Genomic DNA, 14,494 nt, shown 5'->3' with positions numbered 1-14,494 from the left:
TTATAATTTTTATACGCCCACATGAAATGGGGACGTATATTGTCGTCACCCATGTCCGTCCGTACACAATTGCTCGTAAACACTCTACAAGGCACAATTCTTGACTGATTTCAACGAAACTTGGTATGGTTGTTTGTAATCAACCAAGGACGAGGCCCCCCTCTTGAAAATCAGAAAAATCGAAATATATTTAGTATGAGTTATTGCCCTTGTTCTTAAAATGCTCGTAAACACTCCAGAAGGCGCAATTCTTGACGGGTTTTTACTGAAACTTGGTGTGAGTGTCTATTATCGAACGAAAATCAGAAAAATCGAAAAATATTATTGCTCTTGTTCTTAAAAACGCGTTCAAGTTTTAGCCTGTAAACACTCTAAAAGGCCCAATTCTTCTCAATTTGAAGAAACTTTTAATATTATTCAGTATCGCCTCAAAAAGTTCAAAAGAAATCAAAGCTGCCAGTGGGCGTATATTACCTTGCCTGGCAAGCTATCTTTTATCATCACATAAAAAAGAATTGAAAATGTTCTCTCCCGTAAACAGCAATATAAGACAAATCGGCCCTAGGGAAACTCATTTCAGAAAATAAATAATGACTACTCGGATTGTTGTCTTAGACAATTCGCCCAAAAACTCGACACCGTCTGGATAATTAACAAAAAACAATTGAACGGTGTTGACTATATTATATGATAACCATGAAGTCCAATCATGTTTAGATACGTATAGTTCAAATACAGTCAAGTAACCTAATTCCGTGCTAACCTATTTTTCGTGCATCTCCAGAAATGATTAATAATTTACATGCGCGACCTCGCTTGACCTCCGCATTTGCTTGTTTTGATTAACATGTGTTATCTCTACAATATCAGCTAATAGAATGAATCCAGTAGTTTCAAGCAAGGTAAATGTATTAATGTATACTTTGACAAATAGAAAATGGCGGATTTCAGTTATTACCAAACGTCACCATTTTTTATCGGCCGAATTTCCTTATAATCCCATGTGTCGTCTGCTAGAATGTAGTCCAACGAATGAAGTCACGTGATCAACAAGGGGATTCCGTGTCAGCAGAAAATTTCTATGGAACACAAAGTGGGCCATATTCTTATGTTGTTTCAATGATTTTTAGCAATAAATCACGCTACGTATCTTATGTTGTCAGTCACTATTTTTTTTTTAAATCGTGGTTCTTTGAAGGAATTGTCACTAGTTATAATGAATTGATATTAAATATAAATACTAAGAAAAGTAAATTATATCACTGGGTATCCATACAACGTGTTTTTCTCGACTTATTTTTAGATCAACATTGTACACGAAAATAGGTGACGCATTCTGCCACCGTTGCGAGTTGGTTGCTCATGAAATATGGGTCAAAGTGAAGGATTCATAAAGGAAATCGAAACAAACCAATTTTAATTATTTTGTAGAATATCTGAGGAAACATCTAAAAAATAAAAATAAAATTCGTTTTTTTAACTTTGACGAAATTCTGTGTCGAATCCTTATATGCACGAAAATAGGTTACACCACTGCCTTTTTAGTTCTTTTCAAAAAGAAAAAGAGTTACAATCATGATCTTGAATGATAGTTCACTCCCTTACCTGGATCTCTATGTAATACAAATAAACAGAGAGTTCTTTTGCATTTATGTTTCCTTAACATTATAACTGTATATATTATGATCCATCCAACATTCCTATTATCAAAAATACAGAGTAGTGAAAAAACAAATGTAAAACATAGTGCAAATGACAGTGAATATGATTCTGATGACTCTGTTCTCCAAGAATTTGCCTAAAGAGAAGTTAACACAATTCATCCTGCGATAATAAACAATGTCATCAAATTTGCTCAATTTCCGTCAAGAATTGCACCCTCTACAGTATTTAAAAGCTAAAATTTTAACGAATTTCCAAGAACAAGGGCAATAACTCATATTAGATATTTTTCGATTATTCTGATTTTCAATAATAGCACAGGTGCTTAAAGCTGTAGGTAACTGTGTTTCAAAATGAAGACACTGTAACACCAAGAATTTCACATTCATCAAACCACACCCACTGACATTGCATTTTATTTGCAGGAATGGGTGGAATCTTGATATCAATACCACCACTAGGTCTTGTAGTATAAATTGGAAATGATCAGGATAAGCTAGTAAATTAATTGTGGTACACGAGTTAATGTATCACCTTGTGGCCACTCTAAAACTATAACAGTCGGAACATTCTACTGCCGATGATTGTAGATGGTAATTTGGTAGTTAATAGTGACTGTAGATAAGGTATATGATGGAAGATGGTAATTTGGTAGTTAATAGTGACTGTAGATAAGAGTATATGATGGAAGATGGTAATTTGGTAGTTAATAGTGACTGTAGATAAGGTATATGATGGAAGATGGTAATTTGATAGTTGATAGGTGAGTGATGGATGATGGTAATTTGGTAGTTTATAGTGACTGTAGATAAAGGTATATGATGGAAGATGGTAATTTGGTAGTTTATAGTGACTGTAGATAAGGTATATGATGGAAGATGGTAATTTGATAGTTTATAGTGACTGTAGATAAAGTATATGATGGAAGATGGTAATTTGATAGTTGATAGGTGAGTGATGGATGATGGTAATTTGGTAGTTTATAGTGACTGTAGATAAAGGTATATGATGGAAGATGGTAATTTGGTAGTTTATAGTGACTGTAGATAAGGTATATGATGGAAGATGGTAATTTGGTAGTTTATAGTGACTGTAGATAAGGTATATGATGGAAGATGGTAATTTGATAGTTTATAGTGACTGTAGATAAGGTATATGATAGAAGATGGTAATTTGATACTTAATAATGACTGTAGATAATGTTTATGATGGAAGATGGTAATTTTATAGTTAATAGTGACTGTAGATAAGGTATATGATGAAAGATGGTAATTTGATAGTTTATAGTGTCTGTAGATAAGATATATGATGGAAGATGGTAATTTGGTAGTTTGTAGTGACTGTAGATAAGGTATATGATGGAAGATGGTAATTTGGTAGTTTATAGTGACTGTAGATAAGATATATGATAGAAGATGGTAATATGATAGTTTGTAGTGACTGTAGATAAGGTATATGATAGAAGATGGTAATTTGATAGCTTATAGTAACTGTAGATAAGGTATATGATGGGAGATTGTAATTTGGTAGTTTATAGTGACTGTAGATAAGGTATATGATGGAAGATGGTAATTTGATAGTTGATAGGTGAGTGATGGAAGATGGTAATATGATAGTTAATAGTCAGTGTAGATAAAGGTGAGTGGTGGAAGATGGTAATTTGGTAGTTAATAGTGACTGTAGATAAGGTATATGATGGAAGATGGTAATTTGATAGTTTATATGTGAGTGATGAAAGATGGTATTATGATAGTTAATAGTGAGTGTAGATAAAGGTGAGTGGTGGAAGATGGTAATTTGGTAGTTAATAGTGACTGTAGATAAGGTATATGATGGAAGATGGTAATTTGATAGTTTATAGGTGAGTGATGGAAGATGGTATTATGATAGTTAATAGTCAGTGTAGATAAAGGTGAGTGGTGGAAGATGGTAATTTGGTAGTTAATAGTGACTGTAGATAAGGTATATGATGGAAGATGGTAATTTGATAGTTTATAGTGACTGTAGATAAGGTATATGATGGGAGATGGTATTATGATAGTTAATAGTGACTGTAGATAAGGTATATAATGGATGATGGTAATTTTGTAGTTTACAGTGACTGTAGATAAGGTATATGATGGAAGATGGTAATTTGATAGTTTGTAGTGACTGTAGATAAGATATATGATAGAAGATGGTAATTTGATAGTTTGTAGTGACTGTAGATAAGGTATATGATTTCAACATTTCTGATTTCTGCAGTTGCAAAACACCCAAATACAAATTTAACCTTCATTTAATGGGTATTTGCAAATATAGACAAGTTAAAATGCACCCTGACGGATGAGTTCGACATAGGCGTAAGCACCAACGAAAGCGAAAAGTTTCGATAATTCTGTACGTAGACTTGAATACATGTATAAGGGTTTTAATATTAAGCTACCATAAAATCTATATAAATCTTCTGAGAGGTCTGCTTTCACATCTTATCAATTCAAGGTCTTTGGCCATATGACACTACACATAGTTACTTATCGCTTTATTCTTATCAATTTTATTCAGAAGAATTGCCAGGTAAGTCGTGTTTGTCAATTATTAACAATATATTTTCTGACATTTTCATTTAACTTTTAAAATGATTATTTTGATTATTATACCCCGATATGTTTTTGTTAAGTCATGTCTATATTAATCTTACAATCTTATTTAAGGTTATGAACATGGACTTTCTTTGGAGTTGTCTGTGTGTGCTGGTAATACAACATATTGTGGTAGGAGTCAGGTATGATCCAACATGGGAATCTATTGACTCCAGACCTTTACCACAGTGGTATGACGAAGCTAAACTTGGTATATTTATTCACTGGGGAGTTTTTTCAGTACCAAGTCTAAATAATGAATGGTTTTGGTACAGATGGAAACATGACAAAAATCCAGAAATCGTGAACTTTATGAAAAATAACTACAGACCAGACTTTACCTATCCCGATTTCGCATCTCAGTTTACAGCTGAGTTTTATAACCCTGCTCAGTGGGCTGATATATTCCAAGCTTCCGGAGCAGAGTAAGTTTAAGATGTCTTAATCGAGTCTTTCGTCTTGGACTAGAATGGACGTTATATGAAATTTTTCCACAAAATCTAAGAGAGGAAAATTGTTTTCTTCCAAAAAAACATTTAGCTGATCCACTCTATTGTAATACCAACCCATTTCCATGATCAGCCCATGCTCCGAAAGACTAATAGATGGAAAAAAGTGCATATATATGACCAAGCTTGTTCATATATATTTTAGTTATGAATAAATTAAATAATTCTATTAGAAAAATCCAACGACACTTTTAAACACTCACTGTATTGTTACAGGTATGTTGTGTTGGTGAGCAAACATCATGAAGGGTTCACAAATTGGCCATCTAACTATTCTTTTAATTGGAACTCGATGGCTGTTGGTCCGAAAAGGGATTTGGTTGGTAAGTTGATTACATAATGCACTATACATATGTAGAATTGTTACCACCTGGTCCTGACCCAATTTAATTGAACAGGGAATCTGATGTGATGAACATTCTAATTACCAAAAAATGAGTAGCAATTTGATTTGGTCAGATCATGTGGAACGACGCCCAGAAATGAAAACTCCAGATTTAAATTTAAATTAAATTTTAAAACTAAATGTTTTCTAATCTTATTTCGCAGCTAGAGTACTTTCATGCAGACATCAGTAGATGTTGTCAACAACACTCTATAAGCTGTCCACACAACGTTTATCTGGAAGTTATTTCATAGTTCACTATATGTTATATATTTCTAGGTGATCTTGCTAAAGCTATTAGACAGAATACCTCTATACATTTTGGCTTGTATCATTCTTTATTTGAATGGTATAATCCCTATTACTTACAAGACAAAGCAAATAATTTCTCTACACAATATTTTGTAAATGTAAGTAAATTTATTCAGTTAATTTGTTTTATAATGGTTATTCTGTAAAAGTTTATTATACACATATCAGACTGGAAGAGGCTGTAATTTTAGCTTTGATGCAAGATGATTTGGTCAGCGCACTTACATTTTTCTGCCAGAGAAGATGAAACATAAAACGAAAGGATCGGTGTTCCCAGTCCCCTCCTACGTAGTCTTACGATTCATCATGACAGCTTATATTTTTTAGGGTAAAACAATGCCAGAATTATACGAATTGGTAAATAACTATAAACCGGAAGTCATTTGGTCTGATGGAGATTGGGAAGCTTCTAGTGATTACTGGGATTCTAAACAGTTTATCGCCTGGTTGTATAATGACAGGTACACGAGTTATTGTTCTTTAAGACAAATTAAAAGCGCTCCATATATATAAAGATTCGGCTTGCCAAATTGCAAAGATACATGTGTTTCTTTCATTTTGTGAAATGGTTTTTTACACTTGTACTCTTTTTGTTACAGTCCAGTAAAAGATACAGTAGTGACTAATGATAGATGGGGTAAAGATTCCACTTGTCATCATGGTGGATATTTAACCTGTCAAGATAGATATCAACCAGGTAAAAATTTAACTATCCAAAACAACAATATGTAACGCCATGCGTTCAGAGAGAAACTCAATCCAGTTTCATCAGAATCTTTCTTTAAGAATACAATTCTATCATGGAAACCGGGTACAAAATTTCATATTGACTATTTTGTCCAATAAATTCCAGGTGTTTTACAGAAAAGGAAATGGGAAAATGCCATGACAATAGATAAAAAATCTTGGGGTTTTAGACGTAACGCTGCTCTCGATGAATATTTAACAACAGATGAACTTATTGATACGTTTGTTGAAACTGTCAGGTTGGTATGTTGGTATACAATTGAACTTGCTCTACTATCCCTCTTAGGACAACATTTCATGATTTTCGAAAGACAATCTCATGCTCCGTCTACAATTTCTTTTAAATTTTTGGTTGTTGATAATAGGACATCGAAATCATTTTCGTAATGTTAATTGGTCTCGCTTTTAGAACATGACTTGAGCATAGTGCGAGTGCTGGTCTCGCTCTAAAAATTGTGTTAGCTGCCATATAGGCTTGACTATCTTTAATAATAATGCTACCTGTATATATAATTTTTCATTACTAAAGCTGTGGAGGAAATATGTTGATGAACGTAGGACCAACTAAAGAAGGAACTATCAGGCCCATATTTGAAACCAGGTTAAGGGACGTGGGGTCATGGTTATCGGTTAATGGAGAAGCTATCAGAAGTTCAAAACCATGGATCTCTCAAAACGACACAAGTAACTCCAAGAGTTTGTAAGGGTTTGGGATCCTCTAGATCGATGCAGTGATTTGATGAAGCATTACGGCTGAATGTTAATTGCGTCATTTGTTTGAATGAAAAGCTCTCCAGCAACGATTCTCCCAAAGTGACGTTTTAAAACAAACAATCATGACACATGACACATAGCTTTAATAATATTGTATTCAGTATATAAGCAATGCTTATTATTATAATCACAGGTACACCATGAAAAACAGTGACGTATACGCCATAGTGCTTGACTGGCCAACAACTTCAACTCTCAGTCTGGGAGCACCAAATCCTCAACCAGACACAACAGTGTCTTTACTGGGTTATAATGGTGGGACCTTTACCTGGAAATCAAGACAAGGAGGTGGAATGGATATCATGATACCGGCTATTCCTGCAAATAAGATGCCTTGTCAATGGGCCTGGGTGTTTAAACTTTCGGGTCTTTCTTAGGTATGGCGATTAAATAATAAAACGTTATTATTATATAACCGGATTTGTCTTCATTAATTCAGCTAGCTGTTATGGTTACATTTTGTCAACACCCCCTCCCCTCCCACCCTCTCGTCCCTTTCGGGTCAAATTAAATCATGTTAGATGTATTCTCCAGCTCACCTCATAAGAACATTTTAAGGGGCTAACCCCCAACATTGACTAAAATCCACAAAGGGGTGCTGGGGCTAAACCGGCTATGTCAGTTAAAGATCCCTCGGCAATTGTTTTGTGAAAAAGAACAGGCCAGTACCGGTGCCATGGCATATTATCTTCATTGTAGCCTACATTGCACGACTTTGCCCACATCAACAATTAAATAATGAGAAAAATAAGGCGTAGTCTCTATATAGGCTAACTTCATTCATTTCATTTTCACGGAAATGGGACCTAATCGAATCACAGATGGTCATTCTATGACTAGCATTGACAAGTTCATATTTCAGATGGAGAGAATAATGTTTTGATTGTGTTGTGTTTAAAATCAAATTACTTAACTTTAGGGACAGATAGGCTACAGTGTGATTTGAGTCTTGAATATATGTAAATAGTCTAGTACTGGAAATGTACCAAAATAGCATAATTCCTTCAAAATTATCTCAAATTATGAATTTCTTTTCCTATTTCCATAAATTTTCTTTCTCTACATATGGAAGTATCTCAGGAAAAGACGACTTGTCTTTTTAACTTTCAAACGCGGATAACTTCCATGGATTTGAGTTATGAACACTATTACTGATTGGCTAAAAAGTTCTGAGACTAAGGTACGATTGTCAAAACAAATGCGAATCTAGATCTGTCCCTTCAATTAACTAACACTGTAACCAGTGGCTACACAAAAGGTTGCCAAATTGTCTTCAGTTCACTTGTTGGTTACGTATTTGTGAAAAGTTCAAGGTCGAATAGAATTTTCCGGTTGATTGTAAACAACTACACGTGAAGAAAATCGAATAAAACACAATTTGTTTTTAGAGATCACGATTTTCAACCCAAATTTACTTTCAAAAGTGCAGACAGTAGAATATAGTACGTTTCATTTCCAGTTAACAAACACTCTGATTTCCAAACAGAATCTTGTTTGTCACTGTCAGTTTACATTACATTATGCATAGGCCTAATCATACAGTGGTGTAACCTATTTTCGTGCATCATCATAAGGATTCAACACAGAATTTCGTCAAAGTTAAAAAAAAACGAATTTTTTTGTTTTATGTCTTAGATGTTTCCTCAGATATTCTACAAAATAATTAAAATTGGTTTGTTTCGATTTTCTTTATGAATCCTTCACTTTGACCCATATTTCATGAGTAACCAACTCGGCAACGGCGGCAGAATGCATCACCTATTTTCATGTACAATGTTTGATCTATAAATAAGTCTAGAAAAACATGTTGTATAGATACCGGGTGGTATAATTAACTTCTCTTAGTATTTATCTTTAATACCAATTCATTATAACTAGTGACAATTCCTTCAAAGAACCACGATTTTAAAAAAAAATAGTCACTGACACAATAAGATACGTAGCATGATTTATTGCTAAAAGTCACTGAAACAACATAAGAATATGGCCCACTTTCCATAGAAATTTTCTGCTGACATGGAATCCGCTAGTTGATCATGTGACAAGATTATATTTTTATCAACATAAAAATCCATGTGTAAAACTGAAGCTACAGATAGTAAACTATTATTTTTGTCAGTTGTCTATCATAGTCTTGACTTGTATTACTACTCCCCATCAGCACTGAGCTCAGAATTAAATTTATATTCCCCTTATTTCACAGGTTTTTATATGGCCACATTAAAATGTGGTCGCCTCAATTGGCTTGTCAACGCAATAGAGACTACAGTTTTTATCTGATTTTAACGAAGTTTGGTGTGATCATTTATATTGATGAGATCTTTGACGAGTTCGAATTTGACAACCTTTCGATGAACCATTTTTTAGTTATTGCCCTTGACAAAAATTTCTTTGTGAACACAATAGAGACTATAGTTTTCATCCGATTTAAGTGAAATTTGGTGTGATCATTTATGAGGATGAGATCTTAGTCAAGATTTTGTTTGACAATTTTTTAATCAAAAGAATTTGAGTTATTGCCCTTGACTTAGTAAAAACCCATCAAAGTTTGTTGCGTTGTGAGCCCAATAGAGGTGACAGTTTATGTCAGAATTTTTCTTAATTTTTTGTGTACAAATTAGATTTTGGTATGATTTGACACAGATTTGTGACCACCCTTGATATACTAAAAATGTATCAGGAAAGTGGGTGTATCTTGCTAGGCAACCACTTGTTAAAGATTGTCTTCGTGTCCATACAAATATAGGCTTTTGAATTTTTACATTTGAAATGAACACACTTCCCTTCAAGAAATTTCTTGTGAAATAACCCACATTTGGGACTGAAAACTCCCCTCTGTAAAATCTATTTCCTAATAATAATTATTTCTTCATTGTTTGACATTTTAATCAAACAGATAACAATCTAAGGTTTCCAGTCTTTTTTGGTAGTTATTTTAAATAAAATGAAAATGACAAAATTCGATTCTATGAACATTGTTAACAGAGAGTAATTCAATAACTCAACAAACCAGCAGCAACATTAGGTTCAGATACAATTGACTTGGGAAAAAGTCTGAAATTTAGAATTAGAATCTCTATTTCTTTTGATAGACATTTTAATCAGATGTTCAATTTGGAAAAATGGATCAGACTATAAATAGAAACACATTAAGAAGATTACATATTGGTGGATTATCTTCAGAAGTAACAGTAGATGAATTAAAAGAAAAATTCAATAGTTTTGGTACAATTCAAGATGTAGAAATAAAGACTAAGAAAGATGTCTATGGTAGTTGAAATTAAATAGAATCTTATTGAAAGAGAATTTTGAGAATTTGTTTGCAAATAATAATACTTCCAGTAATTTTTTTTCTTTTTTTTTTTTTTTGGGTTTTTTGAGATCAGATGTTCTTGCATTCAGAATTGAAAAAAGAAATATTTTTCTGACAGCCAAGACTCAATGAATATTATTTTCAAATGATGTTTCATATATTTTGCTTTTTTCAGGGGAAGATTTTAATACCTTTGCCTATATTAATATCATAAGTGATGAATCAGCCTTGAATAAATGTAAGTTTGTTTCCCTTTTTTTCCCAAGAAACAGAACAAGAAATAAACGGTCATACTTAACAAAGATAATCTGTATGGTTCTCAAGGACATTGACTAATAACTGGTTCTTGACATATTGTGAAAAAACACAATGAGAAATAAACATCCAAAACGTACCCTGTAAAATTATTACTGTCTACATTTCATCTTGGTTGGCTATTGTAAATTGCATACTTTGTTAATTATATATAGGTTTTAGTATTTTCAACAAGGCTAAATGGAAGGGGCGTTCTTTGCAAATTCACCTGGCTAAAGAACATTTTTTAAAAAGGTATCTTATAATGTGTTTATATCCAATATTTTTCATGTAACTCTGGAATTTAAGTTCTAATTCTAATAATATAATTATCAAATCAGTTGGTTCATGTTCAAAAGCATTCAATATGATTAGAGCTGTTATCAGAGACATTTTTCAACAACCTAGGATTGTATATGATCATGCCATTTGACTACTCTTTTTTTGGAAATCCAAGCCTATTCTACAAAGCACAAATACAGATAGAAGTTGATATAACTTCAGCTTTGGTCAATTTCTACAAAACAGGACTGTTTTTTGTTTTTTTTTATAGTATCTAGCCTACCGAGATGTAAAATTAGGTGATGATATAACAGTAAGTTTATCAAGTTTATTATGTTATTTTTAAGATTAGATGAAGAAAGAAACTATCCAATTGTTCCAGTTGTAAAGAAAGTTAAAACCAATTTTCACAATCCTTTAGCTCTTTTACCAGAAATAGAAGATTTTAACATGAAAGGAAAAGTTCCGGGTACTCCAATTCCAGGTGAAAAGGTTTGTCAATAATGAGCTTATATTACATTTAATGGTTAATAATAGCAGACAAATCTGGCCCTATCCTTTCCTCAGACAGAATATATGGATGGGAATTTCGACATGTTTGGGTCAAAGTAAGTGTCATTTATGGTAGTTGCTGTGACCCACCTTTGGGGTTTTGAGAATTTTTACTATGTTAAAAGCCAAATTTCCCATAAATATGGGTATCAATACAAAGCTGAACCATTAGTAAGTCCATCAAGTCAGTGTCTGATATTCTACAATGTCCCTGAGGTATAATTTTCTGTTTGTACAAATCCATAAGTTAAGCCTACACCTACCTGATTTGGTACTGTATGGGGTTCATGGAAATTGTAGAATGTCTCCTCGTGAACAGATGTTGTTTTTTTTTTTCTTTGTAGAAATGGGTAGTTGGTAAATATGGAAGAATATTACCCATAGTAAATGTTAGAAATAGATCTTTGAATAAGATATCCTTTTAGAATTAAAGATTGTATAATGAAAACATTTAAGAAAACTCTAGCTTCTATTTAGCTCGACAACCCTATTGTGATAAAAAGAAATCTGATGCAATGATAATATGTAAATTAACCTTTTGCTCCAGGCAAACATCTTTGTCCACCATCTATCTGTCTTTTCATCTTTCCTTGTAAACTTACTAAAATCTTCAGTTTTGATGGATTTTGAGAATGCTTCAAGCTTAGTTGAGCCCATTCACACCTTAAGGAAAATCAAAGGTGCTCATGTCTGCTCTTCCTTACCTGGATTTTTATTTACTTTTTGCTTCATGTAATACAAATAAACAGGCAGTTCGCTATTTTTCATTTATGTTTTCTTAACATTATAACTGTATATATTACGATCCATCCAAATATTGTCATAACCTGAAGAAATTGAAAGAGGAAGAAGAAAGTGAAAGAGTTATAGATATTGAAGAATTAACGTGGAAAGTTGAAACAGATACTAACAATAGTTCATCAAAACGAAGATGTGGAGATTTTTCTGAATTCGAAAGTTATGTCCCTAAACGTGTTAAACTAAATGAAGATTATTGGAGTGATGAAATGCAAGAAAAAATGGAGGAACTACGAAGAAGATATTTGGAAAAAAATTCTGAAGAAATTCCTCGAAAGTTTGAAGATGATATTGAAATTGTAAAAAGTAGGAAAACTGTTTCTAGTGAATATCACATTCCTAAAACAGACTTTATTTATGATTCGGATGAACAGCTCTCTAATGATGAAGAGCAATTTCAGCATTTATCAGTCCTTGGTGAGGCTACAACTTGTGGATATGACTCTGCTGGTTCTGCTGACACAGATGAGATTATAGCAATGAATGCTTCGAGAAACAAAACAAGCTCTTCCAACAATTCAATTGCTAACAAGGAGCAAAATATTCCCTTGAAAAAGCCAGTAGTGAATGAAATTGATTCAAAACCAAAAATTGATCAGGTGGTTACAGTAAATGACAAACTTACTTCTAACAGCGAACTACCTCTTAAAACAAAACAGAAAATTGAAATAGCTCTGTCATATGTTGATAATAATATGAAACAGATACCTTTTCAAGGCATAGCTATGCTAGATTGTTTGAGTATTGAAACAGTTCCTAAGACGACTATAAAAAGCGCAGGGGATTCTGAAAGTGATACCCGCCCTGAAAATGAAAATGACGAATTTGATGAATGTAACGCTAATAATTCATATTCTTCTATATCAAAATTACAGAGTAGTGAAATACCAAATGTAGAACATAGTGCAAATGACCGTGAATATGATTCTGATGACTTTGAAAAAGTTGCATTGAAATATTCAGACTCCTTGTCTGTTCTCCAAGAATCTGCTCTAAGAGTAGAGCCTGATTTGAAATTAGAAATTTCAAAAATAGACCTTCAAGAGAAAAATATTTCTAACAAAATGTTGACAGCAAGTGATTCAGAAGATACAGATGATATGATAAAGAAAATAAAAAATACTGAAAAAACAATAAAATTAATAGTTTCTATAGAAAACTGTTCTGATGAAACTGTAACAAACATAAGGCAAAATAATGATACAAGTATTGCATTAAAAATACCAAATGAAAAGGAAATATCATCTGATAGTGATTTAGATTCTGATGATTTTGAAAAAGTTGCTGAGAAATATTCATCTTTTGTGGCAAAGGACACCATACTGAATGATCATACTAAGACAATCGATGTAACTATTAAAAAATCAGAGACTTTCAAATTAAATAATGACCAGAGATCTTCGTCAGAATCTGATATTGAAATATTGATAAAAGATAGAAAAGTAAAATCACTAAACACACCTGCAAAGAACTTGATAAAGATTCAGGAAGAGACAGGAGGTTCAATACTTAGCTATGATACTGATGATGATAATACAGTAGATGATGTCAGTGGAAATGAATCTGATAGAAATAAAAATGAATGCAATAACAGAGATAAAAGTAAAGAGGAAAGTAAAGATGATGCTAGATACGGTGTGAAGAAAACAGATAAAGGGAGAATAGCCAGTAGTGATGATGAGAGCAGTAATGATGATTACTCGAACAGTGATGAAGAGAGTGACAGTGATGATCAAAGTGATGGTGAAGATGCCTCTGAAGCCAATAATGGTGATACCAATAAACAGGGGGTTGAGGAGACTGACAACAGTGATAGTACAGAATCTGATGACAATGATGATAGTGACAATGATGGTGATGATAGTGACAAAGATAGTGATGATAGTGACAAGGATAGTGATGATAGTGACAATGAGAGTAATGAAAATAGTGACGATGATAAGGAGAAGGATGAAAATGAGGAGGATGAGGGAGGTGATGAAGATAGTAAAAAGGAAGGAGATGAAGAACATGCATGTCAAAAGAATAAGAATTTCTTTGTTTCATCATCATTGTTCAGTGCCTTTGTAAAGCCAGAAAAGGATGTCAACAGTGGTTTTTCCTTTTTGAAAACTTTTGGAAATCAGAATATATCAGGTATGTAGAGAGATTTTTATTCAGTTTTAGGAAGATTATAAAGATAACTTGAGCCTGACATAAGTTGAGATATTACCTGGATAACATAAGGACAGGTTTCATTCTGTTA

General features: G+C 33.0%; 2 protein-coding genes across 2 annotated transcripts; both read left to right on the top strand.

Annotated features, from left to right (window-relative positions):
* Nucleotides 1–4,364: 4,364 nt before the first annotated feature.
* On the top strand, nucleotides 4,365–7,387 carry LOTGIDRAFT_113506 (hypothetical protein; the record flags this gene model as incomplete). Its single annotated transcript, XM_009051743.1, has 8 exons — nucleotides 4,365–4,708; nucleotides 5,009–5,115; nucleotides 5,457–5,587; nucleotides 5,817–5,950; nucleotides 6,089–6,186; nucleotides 6,343–6,475; nucleotides 6,766–6,936; nucleotides 7,144–7,387. 8 exons carry the CDS (start codon nucleotides 4,365–4,367, stop codon nucleotides 7,385–7,387), a joined length of 1,362 nt encoding a protein of 453 aa, XP_009049991.1.
* Nucleotides 7,388–10,132: 2,745 nt separating this feature from the next.
* LOTGIDRAFT_231108 (hypothetical protein) lies at nucleotides 10,133–12,658 on the top strand (the record flags this gene model as incomplete). Its single annotated transcript, XM_009051742.1, has 6 exons — nucleotides 10,133–10,280; nucleotides 10,499–10,561; nucleotides 10,794–10,872; nucleotides 11,247–11,391; nucleotides 11,796–11,864; nucleotides 12,243–12,658. Coding segments are annotated over 6 exons (918 nt in total), but the record flags the coding sequence as incomplete, so codon positions are not given.
* Nucleotides 12,659–14,494: the final 1,836 nt, after the last annotated feature.

Source organism: Lottia gigantea (genome assembly GCF_000327385.1).
Source record: "Lottia gigantea unplaced genomic scaffold LOTGIsca_17, whole genome shotgun sequence".
In the NCBI taxonomy this organism is placed as follows: Eukaryota; Metazoa; Mollusca; class Gastropoda; family Lottiidae; genus Lottia; species Lottia gigantea.
This window is presented reverse-complemented; position numbering and strand designations above follow the sequence as displayed.